We start from the raw sequence: 20,977 nt of genomic DNA, 5'->3' as shown, positions 1-20,977 counted from the left end.
TAAAATAGACTGATAAGGATGACGATTGTGACGTCATATTATATAGCCACTGCTACCAAATCATCATCCCTGTTTTGCTTGTTAGACCATCACATTTTTAGCTCTCATAGACGCTACAATACCAGATCCGCCGGTAGAAACAGCTTGTATGAATTGCATGACAAACTAACGACCGTTGGAGACATTTATTTGGCATTATGGCTCAGGCTGCGAAATTTGCCCGGAGCTGTTTGTAACAAAATAGGTGGAAATGCCCTTCGTCTAAGAACTAATCTTGCAAATCAGGTCGGCGAAAATTTAGTCATGAGAACTGCGTTGGCGAGGAGTCAGTCTCAGTTGTATTCCCTGCAAAGGCCTCAGCACTATTTCTAGTTGCAGCTGAAGCTCCTCCATGGGCACCAGGGACTCGACTCTGAAGTTTCTGAGGATGTGAGTCAACATAATTTTCTCCTCCAGCTGGGCAAACCTTTGGCCTAAGGAATAAAGAGACGAAAGGAATATTTCAATCAAATGATTGAGAACTGAATGCGTTCCTGCCATTACAGCGGCAGAACAGCGTGGCCTAAAGACATGTAGGCGTTAGAAAATGGCAGTTATATTCTATCCTTCAGCCTTGCTCTTCAGGGGACAAGTCGCATATATGGCGACCACAATAGCCGAGCAGCGTTCGCATGATAAGGCTTGTTCTTATTGTTACTTTTTATTTTTACATGTAAGTAGGCTACAATTTGCCCCTACTGGTGAACTATAAAAACCAATTCACTATATATATATATATATATATATATATATATATATATATATATATATATATATATATATATATATATATATATATACACACTTCTCTTTCTTATTATCCGCCACTAACAACGTACTCTAGATTATGTTGGCAACGTTGGCAGACATCAGTCGTGCCGTGCACTCACCAAGTACGAGAAGGAAGAGAACTTAATTACATTAACGTGTATTCGTTGCAATATGTCGGACTAGCTCCATGACTGTCTTCTACCCGAGTGCTTGGAGTACATCTACTACGTGTGTAGGCAGGATAACTGTGGATGTCTTATTGTTAGGTAATATCCATCCAGGTAAAACCCCTCCCGGATTATTGAAGAACAATGTTCGGAAGCTCTTAAACCTAAGTGCCACGTGTTCAGATATTTTGTAGCACACATTAATGGGCTCGTATCTAGAAGATGATGCTTGGTATTGGATCCATGCTAAGTAGACATGAACAAAAGGCCGATGGGCTTGTCAAGCTGCTTATGAAGCTTTCTTCCTCGGTCTTTTCATGTAGCCAAAGGGAAATAAATAAACTTCAAACTTCGCCACACCTTCACGTTAAATTTAGGTACTCAAATGTAGATTCTAAATGATGTAGTATAGTTGCTCAGTACACTTTTCCTACATCAGTAAACGAACACGAAGGAAACGTTCATAGCTTTGACAGTACCAAGGATTTTCTCTGTTTTCTCCCTTGTTCAGAGGCAGAGCCACAACAGTTTGTGAGGTTGAAATTGAAGGGAACCACAACGAACCTGTTTTGCTGGCAGGAAGGCGCGCATTTTGAGCTGTCTTTCATAAAGCTGCAGACAAGACGTAGCCTCAAACTTAAAATCTTTATTATTATTGCTCTGAACATTGACTGCAGCTATTACCGCATTAAAATTTGCGAAGTTACACTAGGCGCGAGTTCATGGCGCACGACTCGGTTAGGTGACGTCCAGGCACCCTCCTGTGTTCTTAGCCAATCTAATCGACTCTGTCATCAGTGAAGCAAAAATCATATGCCATCTTCGACAAATCGCTCCGGTGCGCACCGGGGCACCAAGGCGCTACGATGATTGGATGAAACGGTGCACCGGGGCGCCCCGGTGCGCACCGGTGCGATTTCATGAAGATGCCAATAGATTCAGCTCAAAGTACCGTTTTCTTCTGGTATTGCCGTTATTACAAATAGAAACCCTGGCATATGCACCTTTAGGCTTAGCTAGCAACACACGCCTGGAAAGGGCGGGAGAGTGCGCGTTTCTTGCGCAGGATGGCGTTGTACCGTGACTTGAATTAGAGTTACTTTATATGCTACCTTTAGGCAGCAGAGTTGCGCATAGGTCTGGCTAGCAACCACAGCTATGCGGTGAAGTCGTACTCCGTTTTGCAGGCGACATGCCTACCGTGTCGCCGATTAAATGTCTGGCGTGTCGAAGACTGGCGATAAACATTGACTATCGATTACTAGTGTTAATTTAGTTCCCTGCACGCCGGCGTCGAAAAATACAAAAACTGGCCCGAGCGTCAGCTTCTCCGCAATGCATGGTTGCTAGCGGCGTTTGGAAGACAGATGCGCAACTCTGCTACCTAAAGGTAGCATACACAGTAACTCTAACTTGAATAAGACATCCACGACAGTTAAGCAACTGTGTGTAGGCAGGATAACGCTGCCCGAAATCAGTTGCTGGCGCATCCTAGTAGGCACAGCTCCTTTGAGCGTAGGAACACTGAACATTGTGGTAGGGCCAATCACGTGCCAAAGAGAATGCTCGTGGAGTATTTTCTGTAGGGCCGATTTCGATGTGTCAGATCGCACACCCGCGTCATGTCGTTATGTTCATATGTATAGCACAGTTTAATGTATGTTCTGATGATCACGATCAATCTAGCTCGTTCTTTTTATTTCCGTTTTTTTAAGACGGGAAATATCATCCACACGACTCTAGCACCAAGCTGCAAGGGAAACTTATGCGTGTTTCTCAGAAAGGCGAAGTCATAGTGGGATGAAGGAAAAAAGAAAAGAATACTCACAAGGTACCTTATGCATTCGCCTAAGACGAGTCGAAGGTGAAAGTCATCCGGTGTGTCTATTTTACCGTGTACTTTGTATCACGCTTAAATTGTTTTCAGTCATGCGAACGCTGCAAAGGCGAAGCGAACGCGCTGCTCACGCTCCCAGTGCCGCGATGTGCACAGGTGGTCATGTGACTATTTGTACCATGCCCTGGCTTTGCCTCCGAGGGACCTTTCTCATGAGCCGTTTAAAGGGACACTATAGGCAAATAACTATGTCAGAGTGAAAGCTCAATGTATGACAACGTCTAAAACAGCAATATTATCAACAGCAGTGCCCTACTTACCGTGAAAATAAGCTAAATGTATCACGCGATGAGCGCCACTAGCGGGACATTTTGGAAGTGATGCCGATGACGTGAGAGAGTACGACTACAATTAATCACTCGTAATCAAACTAGCTGCAATAAAAAGGGAACCTTCCGCGCATCAGGAGACGTAATAAAATGCTGCTTGTTCGTTTCTGTTTGATTCATGGAAAAAAGAACCTCTTTGGCGTTGCCATGGGGAACGGCGCGCATGGTTCAAAGGTTCCGTTTTCGCCCAACTGGGCTCCGCCCGGCGCCCTGCTTCGCTCACGCGGTCGCGTGTCAGTGGTAGTTTCGGTATCGCGTACGGCCGCGTGTGTTTTGCGCGCTCATGAGAGTCGCTCTGACAGAAAGTTCGACAAAATGCCGCATGCATGTGATATTGCCGGATGCCCGAATGGTGCACGCCGCCAGTGCACGCCACCGCGCAGTAAACGCGGGCAACGTTGGGCACGGCAACAGCGGCATCTGGATTGACGCGAAAATTAATGTTGCGGTGTTTCATTATTGCTTATGGTTATTGCTTGTGGCTTGCTTATGGCATTATTGCTTCTGGCTCTATCGTTATCAACTACAGTTTTCTCGGAGAAAACATGTCACTGCAGTAAGGACTGACACGCTTTATGTGTCTTCGATATGGCAAGGGTCGATGGCGGTCGGGTCCACCTGAGCGCAGTCTTTCAAGTGTATCAGACGCTCTTAATGGGCTACATATCCCACAGCACATCTGCCCTATCTATCAATGGCTATCGTGGCTGCTCATACTGGAGAGCCTGCTCATATATCTCGATTTAGCACGCTTTATGTGCACGTTAAAGAATTTCAGGTGGTCAAAATAAATCCACAGTCTCCTTCTACGGCGCGCCTCATAATTATATACAGAGGTTTTGGCACGTAAAACGCCATTCTTTCATTTTAATTTTTAGAATGAGAAATAGAATACAGTTTCTCTAAATGAAGTTCCGCATAACAAAACACTCCAGTTCGGCTCTAGAATTAGCAACTGTTGGTCTCCCTCAGTGTTTTGAAGTATTAGTATGCGCCGAGAAAAACTTGGCGTACCGATGCAGTTCCGGGATCCAGCGGAGAAGGGGACAAAAGCGAAAGGGCTGACATTCCCGTTGCCCATGAACCTCTCTGGCAAGAATCTGTTCGGTTCCTTGTAGACTTTGGGGTGCCGATGCAAAAAGTAAATGGCACAGACTGCGACAGTTCCTTTCGGAATTGTGTACTTTCCTGCAATAAAGAGGGGTGGCCAAAAACGCACGTGTCAAGCTATACTTCAAACACGACAAGGTTCACAGAACGATGTAGACAGGAATTGGCCAACAGTGGGCCAACAAGGAAACTCTTAGCCCAGAGCGAATGTTTCAACAAGGAGCCTGTGCGTTCGGAAGCCCTGACGATAAGTAGTCACCCTGTTGAACCGTTGGCTCTGACTTCAGAAAGGTGAGTCGTCACCTGTTTGGACACCAAAAGCTATATGTTACGACTCAACCCTGACAGCATGCTGTAATGACAAATTACGTTTCCGGGTCAGTTGATCAGACTGTAAGAGCAAGTTGAAAATCTTCAGTTTAGTGGGATGCGTTGCTTTGGATTTGATGAGATTATCAATAAAATATACCCTGCAAGCCTTGGCGATACGTTTAGCAAATGTCTGAGCATAGCATCGTTACAGGGGCGTAGCCAAGGGGGGGGGGGGGTTGGGGGGGTTGAAACCCCCCTCCGAAATTTTTCAGTTTTGCTTGCGTATATAGGCACGCACACATACAAACACACGCACGAACATACATAAAGTATGGTTGAACCCCCCCCCCCCCCCGAAAAAAAGTTCTGGCTACGCCCCTGCATCGTTATGATGTAGCTCCAACAATTCAGAAGTCACATGCTCGTGATTCCAGGTTGATGCTTAACGCCAACCTGCAAGCAGAAGTGTAAGAATTGACACCGGGGCCTGGAGTTGAAAATCCAGGCCAAAAAAGTGCCGCTCTTATAAAATGCGGCCGCTTTCTCCTTTCTAGAGTTTTTGTATATGTCTTTTCAGCGCAACCGATCCATTTTTTAGCTTCTTCCCGACGGTCGGATCCTATTTGTGAAAGAAAAAAAGGTCATACACACTAAATGAAGCATGAAGTTCATGATCGCTGTTATACGCAGCATTGTATACAGCACACGTGACATTGTCCCCGTCGAGCTACATCGAAGCCAACATGAAACTGTTTTTCTGACTCTGTGAAGAGAAGAGACCGCTCAAACTGCGTTGAAGTTTCGGTGAGTGGTCATTGTTGGTTACATATATATACCAGCCACGGTGGTCTAGTGGTTATGATGCTCGACTACTGACCCAAAGATCGCGGGATCGAATCCCGGCCGCGGCGGCCGCATTTTCGATGCAGGCCGAAATGCATGAGGCCCGTGTACTTACATTTAAGTGCACGTTAAAGAACCCCAGGTGGTCAAAATTTCGGGAACCTTCCCTTACAGCGTCCCTCATAATCATGTCGTGGTTTTGGGACGTAAAACCCCAAGAATTATTATTATTGTTGGTTATACTATTGGTGTAACATCCTACAGGTTTCTGTATCATAGTGAAAAGTGCATGTTTGAATGCGCAGCATTATTTCGTGAGTCCGTCCCGGAAAACGTTGTCATTCTGTCACCAACGAAGCAACGGCCATGAGAGCACAAAGTCGTAGGCGGATAGATAGATAGATACCCTCAAAGTATCTTTGTTTCGCCAAGAAAATGCTTCGTACTTAAAAAGTTTGGGTGTCGCAGGGGAAGTAAAGCAGACTTCTCGCCGAAGGTAAGCTTGGGCCGATCCCGGGCCGAGGTCTTCTTTTTTGTCAGCTTCCAACTCGCAAGAAATGGCGTGCTACGTGACGCCATATGCCAAAAAGAATGTTCCGCTTTCGTCGCCTTGGCGACGAGAGCGCTGGCTGAAACTCCTAATGTTACAGATACAGAAATAACACAGAAACTAGACGGGGGGGGGGGGACGACTGTCGCCTTAGCTCAGTTGGAATAGCATCGCACGCGCCAATGTGTCGTTTGTAGGTTCGGTCCCCACCGGTGGCCAATTGTCTTTCGTCCACTTTAATTCCGTTTCCCTCTTTCTCATAATTACCACACTTAAATAAAAAACTGCGAACAACACCACATGTGCTTTCCGTGAATTCATTCATTCATTCATTCATTCATTCAAGATATCTCTAAAAGCCTTAAAAGACGGTATTACAATGAGGGAGATTGTTCGATCTGTTGGCTTCGGACGCCGCCATTAATTGGGCAAACGGCATTTCAGGAAAGCAAGTTTTACATTTGTGAAAAGGAACTATTTCTTCGCAATCACCACCACCGAGTGTCATGAATATTCGTAGTTACATTGAAAGAACGACGGCTTCGTTGCGATTTGGGAAGTCACTGTGAAGTCACAGGGTCTCTTTAGCCGAGGCTAGGGCCACAGGCGAAGGCTTATGGTCCGATAGATGCTCTTAATTCACTTGAACCACTCTTCTTTCACCCAACTCACTTTGATGTCTCTTAATTCACTTTACTGTGCGTTGATTCACACTAAAGCCACTTTATTCGTTCCTGATTCACACTATAGTGGCTCGATTCCCTCTTGATACACACGTAAGGTACTCGACTCTCTTTTGATTCACACTTATGTCAATTAACTTATTCTTGATTCTCACTTAATTCATTTGAGCCTCTCTTGATACACTTTAATGTACATTTATGTGTTCTCGGTTCACTTTAGTATACGTTGATTCACTCTAGAATCACTTTAATTAGCATTGATTCACTCTTGATTCACATTAATGTACGTTGATTCACTATGAATCTATTTTCAATTCGTTTTAATTTGTACTCCTAATCATTTGCGCCATTGCATTTGTGTCTAACGTCACGAGACTTTTGTACCATTCGTATTCACGATACCGCCGGACGTCGGACTTCTCGACCGATGAGACATATAAAGCTTTCGCCTTAATATAATGGTCGCACATAGTACTGCATTTCGTGTGCAATAGTTGTATACTACACCTAAACTAGTTATCAAGTTTAAAATATCCCCGGGGTTACGCATAGCCAAGAGCTTATTTTTGCTTCGTAAATTTAATGAATCAGGAGTAGCACACCGACACGTGCGCGCGCAGCCAGACATCCACACAGGCACGCACGTACGCGTATATATGGACGCACAGAGGGAAATATGCTAAATGCAGTGTACACAGCATCAGGCCTTATTACTCACCGATGTGCACGTCTTCATCTATATTCCGAGCGACAAGAGGAACTGGCGGGTAGAGACGAAGGGACTCCTGGAATAACGAATTGTAGAAAAAAGCAGTTACCAGGTAAGCCAGTTAAACGTAAAACCAATTATATAGCTGTATTCTGCTGCCATTCCATTTGGTCACTTGAGCGAAAAAACATGAAAGGAAACAAAGAGGTGTAGAGGAGTCAGTAGATTACAATTTGCAGGTTGAAATCGCTTTAACTTGGTTACCTATTGCACGCTCCGACATCTCTTAGGCAAGCTGGAACCGTAAATCAACCTTGTTACGTCACCTAACGCATTTCTTTAGGTTTCCTAAACGCACTAACGCTCTTTCTCTTAGCTTTAAGAGCAGATTGCACGCAAAGCCCACAAGCAGTTGGTTGCCTTTTTACCGTGTCAGACTGATTCATCATAGCAGCCACCTCATCCTAAAGTGCGTGCTGTCGCGATTTCCGCGCTGTAGGCAAGTCTCGGACGAAAGCGGTCGACTCTGCTTCGCTAAAGCGCACGTCCGTAGAAGCTAAAAGGCACCGACAACCAATCCCCCCCCCCCCCCCCCACCTTTTTTTTTTACACCCGCCATGGCGATCTAGTGGTTATGGTGCTCGACTGCTGACTCCCAGGTCGCGGGATCGAATCCCGGCCGCGGCGGCCGCATTTTCGATGGAGGCGAAAATGCTTGAGGCACGTGTATTTAGATTAAGGTGCACGTTAAAAAAACACCAGATGGTCAAAATTTCCGGAGACCTCCAGTACGGCGTCTCTCATAATGAAATCATGGTTTTGGGACGTTAAACCCCAATAATTATTACATAACCAATTTTATGGCACCTGTTTTCTTTAGCGCAACGGAAAGCTTACCGGTCAGAGTGTCTAATCACGAAATGGTAACGCGGAAAACGCCATGAAAGATTTATCCTCAGAATTTATCGACCTGCGCCAACTATGAAGTCGTACACACACAACACATGCTGCAAACAGTGGGAGGTGTGCGTGAGAGCGGTTCGTGTTTGTGCACGACGGTTCGCTGCGCATGCGTGCACGACGCGCGCATGCGCTGCCGCTCGTTATGCTGATATATATAGTTGCCGCGAAGGCAGCGCCGCTCCTCACCGTGCAACTCCTCTTACCTCGTAAGCAGCACAGAATAGAGCGGGGATGGATAATAATATGCAATCTGTAATTTCTAGCACTATTTAGGGTGCGCATGAAAGCGGCAGACTACGCACAGCAAAGTGAACGACTCCATAATCCAGCTTCAAGGCTCTTACGCTAGGCTGCATGACATACCGTTTTTTTGTGACTTTAAGTGCGATTTAAAAATATAAATCCTACTCAGACCTCGAAAAGGATGCTCGAATCTGTCACTATATTTCACGTTCTTTTCATTTCCACCAGGATCTAATCAACACGCTCTGTCCAGTTGTCAGTCCTTTTAAGGTTTCGAGCCTTAGACCCTAGCTGCCCGGTTGAATTTAAGCCTTTCACCAAAATCTCTTACTGCGTCCTTTCTCCGAGTGCGGTTTTTCCTTCGGTACCTTTGACACGTCTCTCCTGTCGCCAATACGTTTTTCAACGACGCCTACCTGCAACGTCCTCAGCTGTCTTTGTTTTATTCTTCTTCTCCTCCTTTGTCTTACCGGAGGTCCGTGCCATTTGCATGCGCTGCAGGCGCGGTAGGCAAGTCACACTTCAGTGGCGCGTAAGGCCGCCTGGAGCGTCACATTCGCGTGTGGCCTCACCGTTAGTGGCGGCCGAGAACTCTGTCCTTACACGGCGAGATAAACTGTTGCTTCCTTCGAGAAGTGCCGCGTCGCACGCACGCAAGTCTTTCTCTCTGGTTTCTCAACCCTCGAAAGGCAGGCAGCGAGAGGAAAGAAAAAAAATATGGCAAATACGTGCCGATCAGTGCCCCACCTCAAGGCCGTTACACGTGAGTGGCCTAAAATAATCCCCGACGCTGTTTCCCTGAACCCCCATGTCAGCTTTGAATTAGAGAAAGAAATGAACAAAAAAATTACCAATGCTTGATCGGGTGATCAGCTGACCGTGTAAAGTAACGTACGTTTTACATGAGCATTTCCACATCTTTGTTTTGCAATTAAAAATGATTTTTTAAAACTAACTCCACCAAATCACTACAGCGTCTTCGATGAGCACTCGCAGTTCGCCATTTGCGAAAGCACTATGCGTTCTGAAGTATGACTGCGGCGACGAATATGTGTTTTACTCACTATGGGACCAGAGGAAGTACTACACTAAAGAGAGAGAGAGAAAAAAAAACAGAATCACAACTATTACTACCACTAGAAAATTCTTGAAATGCATAGAAGTAAAGCTACATTCACTTGTATGACGCTCGTTGACAGCAGCTACAAAAAACTCAGGGACAACTATAACATGCTGTTGTGTCCGCCTCGGTGGTACAGTCGTTACGGTGCTCGGTGGCTGACCCGAAGGCTGCGATTTGTATTCCGGCGGCGGCGGTCGCAATTTGATGGAGGCGATATGCTTGAGACCCGTGTCCTGTGCGATGTCAGTGCATGTTAAGGAACACGAAAGGGTCAACATTTTCGGGGCTCTCCACTAGACCGGCCTCGTAATCATATCGTGGTTTTGGCACGTAAAACTCCAGATATTATTATATTGGTGCTCCTCGTCAGTTGATCAAAAACCGCGGCCGCTGTTTCCTATCTAAAGTAGTCGACGACCTCCTGCGATCCTGCTCGACCCACCACAAGTTCACTACAGTGTACCGCCCACAAACGAACGTCCTCACCAAACGCCTGACTTATATGCCTGCAATGTACGTCTTTGAGGACCACCGAGATTGGTATATCAACCTACCTTTTGTAACCTTTTCATACAACTGTGCTGTATCTATAACGGTACCCGTGGCTGCTAGACTTGGCCGGGAGTTTCATGATATCACTGCCACGGAAGCCCAATTGGTAAAGCACTGCACTAGTAGCACGGAGGATGCGGGTTACATCACCTGCTGCACGTTATATTTTCCTTCACTTTGAATGCGATTTCCCGAATTATTTACACATTTCAGGGAAGTACATTTATACGCCCATGTGTTTTCCCTACGTTAATCATCACTTAATATGGTCCTGAAAGACAAAACATCGGATCTGGTGGCCTATCCCTCCTCACCCTCGCCCTCGTCCTCACCCTGACTTCCCTGTCCCACCCTCTTGCTATACTGTACTATACATGGCTATGCTATGCGTTCTTCCTGTATCTTTCAGTCGCTTTGCAACGTGCTTGACAAATTGGACGAACGAACTCTTTCGGAAGAAAGAATCCTGCGCCACCGACAGGACTTAACGTCACAGAAGAAGGCTGTGCAGGCGCTAATGCGCTTTCTGCGTTCAACCGGTCTATCAGAACGACTCTGATAGGACGTCCTGCATGTGTGTGCATGTGGGCATTGTTTGTTTTGTTTTCTCACTCTCTCTCTGTCCTCTTTCCGACCCCTATATCCCCACCCCTGTGCAGGGTAGCAAACCGGTCACTCGCACCAGGTTAACCTCCCTGGCTCTTCCTTTTCATCTATTTCTCTCTCTCTTCCTTTTTTTCTATCTTTTTCTTTCTCTCCCTGCCATCGTCAGCCGGGCCCAAACTCGATGTCCAGGAATTCCTGCTGGGAACGGCCGTTCGTGCCACCCATGGACTGGCGGGCTGGGCACTGAAAATTTCGCATGATTCGGTAGCCGGGATCGCTTCCACGCCGCCTGCAGTCGGTCGACCGACTGTGCTTGTTTTTGCGCTCTCTGTACTCGGTATCCTTCTCTCATCGCCGCCGTTTGGACCCGGCAACTTCGGTACGGTAGTCAGTGTCGGATCGCAGCCGTTGCATTCGCTCGCGAGCGGCAGTGCGACGGGCTTCCCGACAAGCGGCTTCTTCCTCGGGGGTAGTGTACTTCTTCGGCCGCCCCATGTTCGGTGACGCGTTCGGCGAGCACACTCCGGGAATTCTGTCGCCGACGCGGCGACACTGCGCTATATCCTCCGAGTGACGTCATGGCTAAGCTGCACCCACGCATCTTAAGTATGACGCTTATGGGATTGTGGACAGATGACGCTGTACATTTTGAATATCCCCTATTGTCTCTATATTAGTGTTGAATTGTAGTGCACTTTTTTACTATAATATTTTCTAACTTAATATGTGCAGATACGCCTTCCTTTGTACTGAGCAGAACAGTGGCGCCGCCTTGCCTTGACGCATGATCCGATGCTCATCAGCGGCAGCATGAAAGTTATCTGAGGGCCTAGCGGCACTTGCCGACGAGTTCGAGAAGTACGAGAAGCGCCTGGCTCGCGAGGCGGTAAAGGAACTTCACCTGACGACGAGCGTTCGGAAAACTTATTCTACCGGCTTTTTATATTCGAAAACGGTTGAAAATGTCAAATTGAAGGTAAAATGTCAAATTACTAGAAACAAAATGAAGGAAAATGTAAAGATAAGTAGACACAGCTGCTTTGAAGCTGGCGACGAGAGCTTTTCCTCATCCCTGGTAAAAGTTTCGTTCGATCCGGACTCCGAACATCCAGCAGGCGTCAGGAGTCCCTTAGCAGGCACATAGTCTGTTGGGAAGAACTCACGGTAAGCCGATATCTCTTACAAAAGGAGGCACCGGACACGAGCAAAGAATCGAATGGTGCTCTGGGCACCTCCAAGGTGATGTGAATCGTGGCTGAATGATCAATGACAGCTGAAATGGTCGCCGCTGTTGACGTGTAGCTTGACAATCCGCTACCAACCCTGAGTGCCTCTCCCTGAGCATTTTTGATTTTGCGTATGCTGCGTTTACAGGTGTTTGTCAGTAACGGTAAGGTGTACCGCAGCTGCCCGAGAAACAGCGTCCTGTGTAGTAGCAAGATAGCGTGCACTGACGTACTACACGTTTTGCCAACTTAAGGAACACTACGGTGTGTCTAGATCTGACAAATAGGCCCACCGTAACTTTGCACAAAGACCTCATGTGTAGCTAGCAACAGATTCAACGGTGCATTCGGCCACTAAGGGTGACCGATTCAAGAACGTCAAGCATGGTCTCATGAGAAACGTTGTCATAAGTTCGTTTGACATCTCAATATGGCGCGACAGATAACCGACTCCTCATTTTTCTGGTGTTGAACGTAAGTTACCAGATCGATGTCGTATTCAATGGAGCAATGAAGGCATCGAGAACCGACCACAGCATCTGGACATTATAGCATTACAAGAACTGCTCTAGTATAGCAATGATATTTTGCATCATCAGATTTCCTACAGAACAAGCCAGCACTATTGGGCGGTGTGCCACGAGCGCTAGGGGGGATTTTCCAGGTTTTAGAAGTGGAACGAAACGGCCTGCTTTCAAATCTTCAGGGACTTGACCACCTCGCCGGAATTCGTCGAATGTATACAGCAGATTGATTTATGCCAGCTCGCCGAGGTTTCATAACATGTGGTATAATATGCAGTTTTGTACAGTTGATGAAAACTGATTACAGAACGCAAAAGCCGCATCCAGCTCCTCACTCAGTAGGGTAAGAGGCAGGTCCATTCGTGAGTTCAAGGAATGTGCCGCGTTATTAGCAGCAAGGGCTCCTGTTCTAGTTGATTGGGCCGCATTCTTCCTACAGAATTCTTCCATTGGAAATGCGCCAGGCTTTGGACGGAAAACGTTTTTCAGGAAATATGCTCTGGCGTCGCACGTACGGTTCTCCACATTTGAGATAGAATTTTTGTTTGTCTAGAGACTCACAAAACTTCGCCCGTCGTTAAGGTTGCGGAATAGCAACGCTATACGCTGGATATTCTTTTGCAAGCGCCTGGCTGTCCTGATAGTATAAATGGCTTTTGTTCATTGCCAACCTTGCTCAGCATGTCGACGAATCCTAAGGAGTCACTCCATACTACACGTCGGTTTCCCAGTGCTTTGAAGAGGATGTCAGCGTGCGCATCGCAGCCTGCGCTGCTTCCTTAATTAATCGTTTGCTCTAGGCCAGAGGACGAGCCGTTGTGATAAGTGTCTTCAATGTCGATTTTTAACGTAGACTAATCATCTGTTCAGATTGTGTTTGGTGGATGACACCTAGCCGAGCCTTTGATCTTAAGATAACTGGGATTATGACCACTCCCATGTGTCTCAATGCCTAAAAACCGCTTAACACGTGTGGCAAAGCGACGTGATGCAATCGTCAAGTCCGAGCAGCTGTTCTACGTTGAGCCCTGTAGAACTGCAGGGATTTCATCACGGACAGTTCATGATCGCACACGAATTAAGCCAGTCGTGTTCCCGTTGCGTTAAATTTTGAGCTTCCCCAGATAGGGTGGTGGGCATTATAGTCCCCTGTAACAATAAATGGGCCAGGGTTTCGTGCCAGTACGTTATACAGTATTTTTCTATCGAATGGGGCTGAGGGGGACAGGTACGTGCATACAAAGGGGGCACTTTTCTTCTTCACAACCTGGCTAGCATATTGGTTGTGATCATGAGGTGGTACAGGCTGAATGATGTAGGCAAGCTCGCAACCAATATACACCAGCGCCTTGTTATTTTCATTGCAGATTGAAGACATGATTGATTCGTAGCCGGATAGCCTGATTGCGTTTGTTAACGTCGGTTCCCAGAAAATACATAGTGACAAAAATCAGGAATCTTATTATATCTTGCTAAAGTAGTGTTCAAAGGCAGAAAATGGTAGTACTGAACAATCGAATTTAGTATATTCCCGATTTCATCACATATAAAAACTAAAAAAAAAACAGATAGCGTTACTCTCTTCATTTATCAACGTCAACAAAATATATTTTGAAATCTGTAAGGGGGTGAAAATTTGCGCCTCACCCTAACGCACTATCATCCCTAAAAATTTCGTGAATGTAAAGGTTCGTTGCAACATTTTTTGAGCAGATTACACAATTTCCAGTGTGAAGAGAGTACTAGCATGTGCCCTGTGAACTCTCCTGCGCATGTGACAAGGCCACTCGTACTGTGAAATCTGTAAGGGGGTGCAGGCAAGCTCGATAAGCTGTAATGTAAGATATTTTGCTGGCGTACACTTATAACAACTCGTGTTTCGTTGCCAAAAATAGGTTCTCTAGAACGCTTGTAGTTGCTTTTGTTACTAGAATTGCTGCTGCCACACGAAGGGGCCGCTATACGTGGATCTATGGGCAACAGAGCGAACGTTGTTATCGACCTTCGGACACTTCGACCACTGGATGTGCCCCAGCAGCCACATTAAGTGTTTGGTGTTCCTTGTATTCGCGACGACATTGGAAATGAAGCCTCAACGTGTTTGTTTGCATAAAGAGTAGCGTCTGATTTCAACTGAACAGCAATCAAACGCAATACCATCTCTATATAGACAGGGCGTTTCAAGAAATGTCTCCAAAATCGTCAAAAATCAGGAAAATGCGATATTTGCTCACTGCCTTCACAAATGCTTCTTCTGTAGTGGCAGTCATCTTAAGATGGTTAAAGACATCATTTGGGACAGTAATTAGGAAAGCTAAATTAATTAACTTTTTAATTAGTGGAGTTAGGCGGTTATGTCAAATGGGAGAATTGAAGTTCTCCATGCGAAGAACCCATCGCAGCTTTGAGATATAGAAAAAGTGGCCTCTAGTAATTATTGTAATGAAATTCAACCAAATTCAACGGCGAAACCGAAGCCGAAGCACCGATGAGCGCAGCAAGCAGACGACCAGAATGACGTCACTGTTCAAGACAACGATTACAGACGTGTAGGACGCTCACTCATTCTGGACGTCTGAGAAGAATATGGCACTGGCGCTCTTCCGCATTTTGGTTTCGGTTTCGCAGCTAAACTTCGGTGAACTTCATTACTCAGCAATTATTAGTAGAGGCAGCTTTTTTCGAAATCTCAAAGCTGCAACGGTTTCTCCGTGTGAAGCACTTGAATTCTCCCATTTGACATAACCGCCTAACTCCACTAATTAGAAAGTTGATTAATATAACTTTCTTAATTACTGCCCCAAATTATGTCTTTAGCTACCTTGATATGCCTGCGGCTACAGAAGAAGCAATTGTGAAGGCGTGGCCCCTTATCGCCTTTCCCTGATATTTGAAGATTTTGGACACATTTCTTGAAACGCCCTGTATGAAAAGAAAGGTCACAGTGAATACTCTGGTACACCTTACTTACCTTTATAACGCAGTCTAGATATTTCAATTTTTTTATGTCTTCAACCGTAACGCTCCTCTGCTTGTCGTCCGCGAAAACTGCGTCAATTTCAGCGTGAACTTTGTCTTGTGCTTCGGGATGATGGCCCAGCAAATACAGGGTGTATGATGTCGCTGTGGCCGTTGTGTCAAAACCCTGGAAGAGCATTGAAAGAACACAGGATACTGCACACCCGTTGACTTGAATTTGTCACGGCACCTTTTGTCTTCGGAAGCTTTTTTCATGGGCAACGCAACTGAACAAAAACTTAATCGTTTCAGAGAAAATATTACGGCTTACACCAATGAAAAATGTTGCAACTTCTTCGGCGACTTCCTGCTCCGTTAGCGTTTTTTCATCAATATGCATATGAAGCAGAATATCCAGGAAACTTTTTCTTGAAGCACAGCCGGCTTCTCCTGAAATATATTGTGCTTTCCGTTGTTGAATAATCTAAAAGAACAAGGGGAAGTAAAGCGTGCTTTTTACATCTCGTTTCTTGTTGTGCCATTGCGGTCACAACCCATGTGCATTCTTATACTTATGCGAATGGTATTCACATTCACGGGCTACGTAAATAGGCATGTCAGAAAATTCAGTGCACCTACCTTCTCATTGTACTGTCGAATGTAGCGCGCCTTCTTCAAGAAACTCTTTCCTTCTTTAGTCATATAATACACAGTATCGGACCAGTGGAACACCTTGAGAACTCGGGATATGATGCTGGCAGCCAGGCTATACAATAGGCAGCATTGTTATTCACCTGTAGATGCCTTTAAGCAACGAGTGAACACTTACTCGTCAGTTGTGTGAAGTAGCTTTTTGTTTGTGACTTCTTCTTCGTTAATGTTGACGCCCATTGCAGTTTCTGTCAGACATGAGTTATCAGAGGCATTAGAAGAAAAAAAAGCAAAGCTTCGCTGATGTCAAGCGTCGCCCGTGGGGGATGGGTTGCTTCAAGTGCGACTGGGGGAGGTATATCGCAGCCCAACTCAGGCAGCAGAGTGAATCCTTGCGCGGGGAGCCCGAGGTACGCGAATTGCGCTTCCCGGTGAATTTGAGCCAATTCGTCGCAGGTCAGTAAGGATAGCAGTATATCGAACCCTATCAGATTTGGCGCATTGAGGGGTACCCAATATAGTGCGATAAATTTGACGGAGCATGGTCTCAAGCTTCGATTTGCGTAACCGCCGCAGGGCATATCCCGATCCACTTCATTCTATGACGAGGCGCGAGGCAGCCCTGTTGAGGCGGGCCTAAACTCACTCTTTACTACCCTCCCCACATTCAGCACAACATACAAGGCAAGGAAGGGTCTCCCGCATGCCTGGCATGAGGTGGCTTTCCGGATAACGCCCACGTTCTGTGGGATTGTTCATGCAGCCAGGGGCGGGAGCCACGGACACATACCTACTAACCTAAGACCTGCGACCCTGAAGGAGTGGCTTACGGACTCCTCCACAGACATCATGAAGGCACTACTCCAACACTTGAAACTTCTAGGCCTGTGTGATGGCTAGGTCCTGCTTCTTTTAGTGGACCCGGACTGGGGTTCGTTTTCCTTTAATAAAGTTGTTCTCTCTCTCTCTCTCTCTCTCGCGGATGTCAAAATATCAGAGATGAAATATATTCCATTAGCAATATGGACAGCATAGACAAGTAAATCTGTTGCGACTAATTAACAAAAACTTGTTAAATATTTTTTTTTAATTCTTGACTTAAAGGCAATTGTTTATATGAGAAAGTTCTAGTGCATGACAATTAATGGCACACCCATTTTTTAGAAATCACAAAAGCTGCGCGTGATTAGAGATATTATTAATCGAATTTAAGGGCGATATCGAAACTGATCGCGCCCGGGGCGCACGAAACGCGACCACTCTCTTACGTCAGACCGGAACTACCCGTGTCAAGGAAGTGAAGAAATTTAAATGAAGGCGCGTCGTGGCCGTATGTGTTCGGCAAAAGAGGCAAGTCATCTCACTAAAACTTTATAAACAACTGTCTTCACGTCAGTATTTAACAAGTTAATCAACGAGTTTTTGATAATTAGTGGCAACAGTGTCATTTCAGCTGCCGCGAAGTATTTCCGCCTCGACGTAGAGTTCGTGTGCGAAAACAACAGGAATATTGCCGTCATAGGATTTTTAGAAAAAATGTGTATTGTCGAAAAATGAAAGTATTATATATACTACACGTTATATATATATATATATATATATATATATATATATATATATATATATATATATATATATATATATATATATATATATATATATATATATATATATATATATATATATATATATATACACGTTTGTTTTCTTCTCCAACTAGATATTCCTGCATTTGCGCATGCCTATATGTATCTGGATCTGGACGCACACAGCTTGCGGTGATTAGTATAGCCCTATGATTACTGCTTCAGTACGTCGCCCCAAGCTTATCTAGTCAAATGTGGCGGCGCATGACGCAACGTGTCATGAGCCGCCCCATGGGGCGAATCCGGTGGGATCAACTCGCGCACTGCGGAATGTATCTACTGTCTTGGTGCCGCACTTTGTAAGTCTTTTGCACCGATTCTACTCTCATTTCCATTAATTATTCCTGTCACCATGTCGCTTCTCCCTGCAAGAGCGGGGGCACACTGTCATTCGAGCAGGGGACAGACAGAGAAACAGAATGAAAATAATTATAACTCGATGCTTAACCTAAAAAAAAAGGAAGAAAACAAGAAAACCAAAAAAGCCTAGACGACCGTAATCTTTGACCTAGGTGTCTGGTACTGCCTCTCACACCTCGGCGCTCGTGTGCCATGGTGTATTCCTCAACTTTGTGTGGTTAGCATTGTGTTTCGTCGCACAGCCGAAGCGGATCTCAGAGGCCAAGTAGAAAGATGCGTGTGGTTGAGATCTGCTCCGCCAGTGGCCGCAACGATCCCACCTGCTCATAAGAAAACCATGTGCTCTTTTAATGAACTCATTCAATCAATTTTTAATAATTGTTCAGACTGTTAATTGTCCTTATCAGAGCATAAGTAAACTTATGCTCCGATGACATATGTATCAAATCTAACTCTTAGTTATTCAGGAAATGTACATCCAGCCAAAACAAACGATAACAGGCAACGATGAAGAAGACAGGAAACAAGAAAAAAAAATCGAAACGACCGCAGTGCTTGACCTAGGTGTACTGGCTCTCACACCTCGGCGTTCGTGTGCTCCGGGGTGTGAGATCTTCACTGTTTTCTGTGATCGATTGTTTTGGCTGGATATGCATTTTCTCAATGCAATGCACCAATTAGGCCAACAACGTGTTATACTAGAGTAACTCTTAAAGCGGCCCTGCAACAATTTCGCAGCATGGTCAGAAAACGCTGCCAATCGGTAGTCGAGGCTCCTGAGAACACGCGAGCCAATCATTATAGCGCAGCACGTGGCCTGGAATTTAAATTAATCTCAAAGTCAGCCAGCTTCAATGTCAGCTAGCTTCTTTCTACAAGTGATGCCATATACCTAAATTCACGTCCATTGGCTGATTTGAGCATCACGAGCTGCATAGTTGCCGTGGCCGCCGCGGGAGGCCTCCACGTGCCCCCGCGCTCGCTCGCCATCGCACTGAAAGTAAGCCGCGCGTTCAGAAAAAAAAGGGGGGCTCAAGGTTATAACGCGCGCGTGACGTTTCTTCTTTCCTCTGCTATCCCTCACTGCTTAGCTTCGAGTGCGCTCGTGGGAACGACAGAAGAGAGAAAGCAATTACAGCGTGCGAGAAATCTCTGCAACTCCGCTCGTACTGGACGGATTCTAAAAATTTTTGTGGTGGTCGATTCGTTAGGCAATAAACTCCTTTAATAAAGCCATTCGACGGTTTCTTGGAAAAGTGTTGCAGGGCCCTTTTAACAGCCAGCCTTATTTTTTAGAAGACTTTTTCTGAACATTCGGAAAACCGGAAGTAAATGCTCTGCCGGAAGCGCTTGGAAGAGAAACAAGAGTGTCTCTCGTTACTCGCGCCACTAGAAAGGTGCAAGTAAACAACGAGTGCTCATCAGTTCATCCGCAGCGTTAGAAGACCTCAAAATTAACTGTCACATTGCAAGTTGTGTTCTGGCTTTCACTTTAGTGAGTGAGGCAACTTTATTGTCTACGTAGATTTCTGTACCCATGGTTCGTTGAGAGTGTGATTATTTTGAGAGGCACACAATATATAGAAGCGGTTGGTAGTGTCCGAAATCCAAAGACTTTTCTTGTGATGCAGCTTAAGTAATCCTGAATCAGTGCATAGACGGACGCATATGGCTTCCTGCTTGGTGGGGGGAGGGGGGAGGTGAGTCAGTGTGGCTATGCTGACCATTTTTTACTCACCGAAAAGCATGCCAAAAGCTGCAAGCCGCAGAATAGGAAGTATGTCGAAAGGCCTTCCCCCCAGTTGCATCAGCTTGTCAAGGACTTCTTTCGTTCGTCGATTCATAATGTGCACGTAGTTGTCCAATATCTTGAAGTGAAATGCGGGAGTAAGTATTTTTCTACGTGTTCTCCAAATTTCCTTGTCACTGCGGTGAAAAAAGAAAGCGGAAGTGTACAGAAGACACTATGTTCGTGATGAATACTCCCAATTATTCACCACTGATCTATTTATTCACCTTGTCAGAACACCATTTCCCATCCATGGTTTCATCATGCGATATATGAACGACTTATTAAGGTTCACATTACTTGACAGAATCGTCTGGAAGAAAGATTATAGATTTGTAGTTGAACGGACAACTCGCCGCATTCAAGCTTCTACAATCACTAGAAAGCGTCGGGCCTGTTCTGTCTTACCTTTGGGGAATAAAACCAGAGACACTCAGCGCTAGAGAACGACACCGCTGTAGATTATCACTCGCTCGGCGCGATGTTGAACTGAAGTCTTTATTCGTCGTCAATGTCGTCATCCTGTTTACATTGACCGCAGTTCAAAGCATTCTCCCAGCGGCTTCTGCTTACCCCTTCCTTATATTAATCGCCACATTATTATCTGTCGCACTCGATAGCCTTTATCGGCCATTTATGTGCCAGCATTTATCTGCCCTCAACTAGAACTCCAGATACACCACTACGTTTTAGAATGATCCATATCACCGTCTCCCTATTTCCCAAGTTAGCTGCTTGCAGATCAACGCGGGAAAGGCGTACCCTTGGTATGGCCTGCTCCGTACTAGTCTGCAAACAATTTTGCCTGCCCTCGTCCTGAATCATTCGCTGCGAATTTATTCCGGGCTTAGCTGAAAATTACGACACACACGAACTCTGGTTTCGTAAAAGTTTCGCTTTGGCTCCTAACTGCCTATATAATGCTT

At 45.6% G+C, this 20,977-nt stretch overlaps 1 protein-coding gene across 2 annotated transcripts; it reads right to left on the bottom strand.

Moving 5' to 3' along the window:
* Nucleotides 1-170: 170 nt before the first annotated feature.
* LOC119378826 (cytochrome P450 4c3) lies at nt 171-20,360 on the bottom strand. Of its 2 annotated transcripts, XM_037647851.2 has the most exons (9): nt 20,279-20,360; nt 20,001-20,188; nt 16,435-16,504; nt 16,245-16,371; nt 15,937-16,089; nt 15,619-15,792; nt 7,420-7,486; nt 4,218-4,391; nt 181-473 (listed from the first exon to the last, which is right to left on the bottom strand). In XM_037647851.2, exons 1-9 carry the CDS (start codon nt 20,314-20,316, stop codon nt 298-300), a joined length of 1,167 nt encoding a protein of 388 aa, XP_037503779.2. In that variant the 5' UTR covers nt 20,317-20,360; the 3' UTR covers nt 181-297. The 2 variants fall into 2 exon arrangements, with proteins under 2 accessions (XP_049271483.1, XP_037503779.2); XM_049415526.1 differs by lacking the exon at nt 15,619-15,792 and having other exon boundaries at nt 171-473.
* Between the last annotated feature and the right edge of the window lie 617 nt (nt 20,361-20,977).

This window comes from Rhipicephalus sanguineus, chromosome 1, assembly GCF_013339695.2.
Source record: "Rhipicephalus sanguineus isolate Rsan-2018 chromosome 1, BIME_Rsan_1.4, whole genome shotgun sequence".
NCBI classification, from domain to species: Eukaryota; Metazoa; Arthropoda; class Arachnida; order Ixodida; family Ixodidae; genus Rhipicephalus; species Rhipicephalus sanguineus.
The sequence above is the reverse complement of the archived record's forward strand: the minus strand, read 5'-3'. Positions and strand labels throughout refer to the sequence as shown.

Coding starts and splice junctions, on each gene's coding strand:
- LOC119378826 (XM_037647851.2), bottom strand. CDS start 20,316: ATGATGAAACCATGGATGGGAAATGGTGTTCTGACAAG. Junction 16,090..16,244: donor TTCGACAGTACAATGAGAAG/GTAGGTGCACTG, acceptor TTGTTCTTTTAG/ATTATTCAACAACGGAAAGC. Junction 4,392..7,419: donor AGATGAAGACGTGCACATCG/GTGAGTAATAAG, acceptor TCTTTATTGCAG/GAAAGTACACAATTCCGAAA.